Genomic DNA, 4,074 nt, shown 5'->3' with positions numbered 1-4,074 from the left:
ACTCAGCAAGGACAAAGATCTGTCTTTCTTGACAACCTGGCTCGGTGCAATCCACATGTCCTGCTGTTTCAGAGACTCTACAACTGGGACACCAGGGGTTTATGTTCTTTCTGAAGCTCTGCAGCTTATCCCTGAACCCTTCATGTCCTGTGAGATCCAGTAGTCTGGAAGGACCTATTTAGCCTTCAATCTTGCATAGACTATGTGGTAGAACTTTCTCAAAGTAGCTGCATTTTGGCTTGCCACCCAGTCTATTCCACACTTCGGTCAAGCCCTTCCGCAATATCTTCTTTCACAGATTCGGGGTCTCACTGATCCTCTACAGTAGTGATACCAGCTTGTATTTACGAATTCTTCACTTTGTATTTAACAAAATCCTGCTTGAGGATGAGGTTAAGGGGCATCACTCCAGCTAACACTTGCACCACCCATGCTACACCGTGACCCCCAGCAGAGCTAGTCTCTGTATGATGTTTTGTTACTGACATACCATGGAGATCGTGTAATCTGACAGTATGTTTTTTTATTAACTGCTCATAGTTTTTTTTATGAGTTGTTTGGCTGTCTCACAGATTTGTGTCACTGAAAGTAGTTTTGAAGTGTCACTGAAGCTTGTCTATGAGTCTAGTAAGGATGGCTGTCACATTGGGATAGGTTACCGTGAGTGTGTTATGGCCAAGGGGGAGATCATGTGTGTATATTGAGTATAACAGGGGTATTTAGTTTTAATTATTATATTTAGTTTATTATATTATATTTATTTAACATTTGAAAATTATAAATACAAATTGTTTTTACTTCAGTTAATTATTATTATTTCATAAAAATCTTATGGTATGGAAAATATTAAAAGTGAGTGAAAATGGTTAAGGACTTGGGTTAATTTTTACTTGAAACAAAAATAAATTTTGGGTCTGTTAAACTCCAAGTCACTTGTTAAAAGATTATTTTTTACTCTGTTCCTGTAAAATTATAATATTTTATGTAATGTTGTTCTATTAAAGTTGTTTTTTTTTTTTTTTTAGTTATTTTAGGTTTATTTTATTTCTTCCAGAAAGTATTAAATTTTGAGAAAAAATTGCATTAAACTTTTGACCAGCAGTAAATATACTAATGGCTTGTTATTTATAACAAATCAATATTATTAAAATATATCTCATTGGAAAATTATAGCAGAAAAAATTGTCTATATACTTTTCTTACCAAACAATATGCTTTTCCTTACAAACATAAAACTACTTTGTTGTCTATGACTCATGAAGTAACACTTAATATAAATTCAAAATCAAAAAATTTTTTAATATGAAAGTAAACATTCACAAATTCTTTGCCTTAAAAAAATAAAAATAAATAAAAACCCACAAAGGAATTAATGAAAATATTTGTTAACAAACTAGCTCAATAGTTTTTCATTTTTAGATAAGAGAAATTATAATCTTATAATTCGGAATTGTTAAATAATAATTGTTTATATTATTTGTTAAATTATAAATTTTATTTTTTGTTACAGAGTTCACTTACCAAAAATGAAAGAGAAATTCACTGTCGATGAACATATAATAGAATTCTTCATGGCATGTTTTTATAAAAATGTATGATGAATAAATTTGTATTTATTATTCCTAATGTTGAATTAACAATTATTTGTTTATAAATATAATCACTTTTTTGTTGATTTAACTTGAGAAGCAGGACATATAGCTTTATTAAGACAAAACGTACAATCTGGCTTCACAGGCTTACAAATGGTCTGCCCAAATCCTACTAAAAGGTGATTGACTTCCTTCCATAATTCTTTTGGTAACCAGCTTTCTAAGGCAATTCTGGTGGCCTCTGGAGTTTTTGTAGGTTTTTGAACCCAGCCAAGACGATTACTTATTCTATGTACATGAGTGTCAACACCTTAAAAAATAAAAAAATATAACTTCAAAAATGAATGTAAGAAATTATACTACAACTCAAAGGTTTAAATGATTACAAACTAAACTTATAATACATAATTTTTGAATTGAAACTTCTTTAACAACGTTCTACCACTCAAGACAAAAAAATATAAATATACATGGGAGTAAATTGATTTTGTGGCACGAGATAAAATGGAAGTGGTAGGAGTGGGGCAAAACTGATCAATTCTAGCACGAAAGTGTTTATATTGTAACAGGAGATTAGAAGCTTAAATTAGTTTAACAATCCCAGTACTGCTGGTCTGATTGAGTTAACTCCTGTCCTTATACTCTCATATAACTGTATAAAAAATATTCCTCCTAGAATTGGCTCTACAAATGGCTGTTATATGTTCTGGATCTAATACTCCTGCCTTAAGCTATAAGAGGGAATGTATCATTACTACTAATACATTATTTCGTTTTCAGATGTTTCACTTCTGTTGGCCAGTCTTAAAACTGCCACAATTACTTTTTTTTCAGCCCCACAGTTCTTTTTTCTAAAACATTGGTCAAAAAGTGTTTCATCCTATACATAATAGAACCATGACAGAAGAATAAGTTGGAGTGATGTAAGTTCCCACTCTGGTTAGCACTAGGGAGTAAGCTCGACATTGCTAACTTACTGTTATGCTTGGGGAACATCTTATGTTTTGTTGGAAAGCTAAACATTCTAAATAAATATTGTAATATTTAACACAAAAAATTAAACATAGGTGATTGACGAAAGGTACTTAAATAAGAGGTATGTTGTAATATTAATTCAGTGTGGGTGGCCGCATGTGCATTTAATCAGTTATTAACCTACTGGTACGTGCAATCTGTCAGGTCCTCCTGTATTATAACAATTTCCTGTTGTTGCAAGTGTTTTTGATTGGTGCAGAGTGGTATGAAGTGATTCAGTTTATTACGTAAAGGCCAAGGAAAACATATGTAAGACAATATAAATTTGATAAAATTAAATTAGTGTGTATAACAAGTAAACCAATTGGTATTTTTTGCCATCCGTTAAATATGACAGAAAATTAACAATGTAGCAAAATATGAAATGGTTAATTGTTTCAAATAAACAAAATTGAAGGTACTTTGGAGGAGGCCACTTTGTAAATTTGGCAACTAAGCCTTGTCAAACTATTTTAATGAGGATAATACCTAGCTGATATTAAAGACCATTTAATTGTATATTGATGAAATAAATGTAATAAAAACACTCCTCTATAAGGGAGAGAACAAGGATAGGCAGCTCCCTTATCCATGTATAATGATGTTACCTTCCGGAGAGTAAATACATAATATACAATATCTATTTATATTGTTCAGTTGCAATAGTGTATTGTTACCTAGCCAAGTATAACATAACATTACAGCAAACACCCCTATTACCTAAAAAAAACGGGAGGGTAAAGAATAAATAGAACCGTATAAAAACTAAAACTACACATTTAAGGTAAGTGTAAACCTGGGATGTTATAGCAACTCATTTGCTAAAATAAACTGACCGGAAGTACCAGTTTGTATAATAGGTTTTACACCTTTTCACCATTCTCTCTATATCAGCTCTAATGATTTTGAATAAACTTGTTATACAAACCAATGGACAAGCAAATATTATTTAATATCAGCTAGGTTTTATCTCAAATATTTTATTTCAAATAACTAACCATCTCTCATTAATATTTGTAATACCAAATAGATAGACATAAGCTAAGAATTAATTTGGAAGTTTATGAGAGAAATATATTTCAGATTGAAAACTAATTTTTGGAAAAAGAGTAGTAAAACAGATAAAATATACCATTGGAAAATTTAAGATTTTAGAAAAATTAATATCTATGGCAATGGAGAGATAAAACACATTAAATATACTGAAATAAAAAACAAATATTTACATATTTCCATAGCCACAGACTTTCTTTTTTTTTGGTGTTATGCCGGGATTTAATGAATTTAAAAGAGAAAGTTTGTTTTTATATTAATGACTGTAGAGTTAAGAAAGAAAAAATGCAGTTCAGTGTGATAACACAACTTTCAGCAAACCAACTTGAGTAGAAATTAATTTACACCCAAAGTATGTACACAACAATTTTATTGTGTATTCAAACCCTTACCTATGCCAGATATTATACCCCAG

The 4,074-nt window shown here is 30.7% G+C and overlaps 1 protein-coding gene across 1 annotated transcript; it reads right to left on the bottom strand.

Annotated features, from left to right (window-relative positions):
* Positions 1-1,595: 1,595 nt before the first annotated feature.
* On the bottom strand, positions 1,596-4,074 carry LOC136795673 (endonuclease III-like protein 1; the record flags this gene model as incomplete). Its single annotated transcript, XM_067047012.1, is given in 2 exon segments — positions 1,596-1,902; positions 4,052-4,074. Coding segments are annotated over 2 exon segments (265 nt in total), but the record flags the coding sequence as incomplete, so codon positions are not given.

Source organism: Halyomorpha halys, unplaced genomic scaffold (assembly GCF_000696795.3).
Source record: "Halyomorpha halys isolate HHAL.00 unplaced genomic scaffold, Hhal_1.1 Scaffold387.1, whole genome shotgun sequence".
NCBI lineage: Eukaryota > Metazoa > Arthropoda > Insecta > Hemiptera > Pentatomidae > Halyomorpha > Halyomorpha halys.
This window is presented reverse-complemented; position numbering and strand designations above follow the sequence as displayed.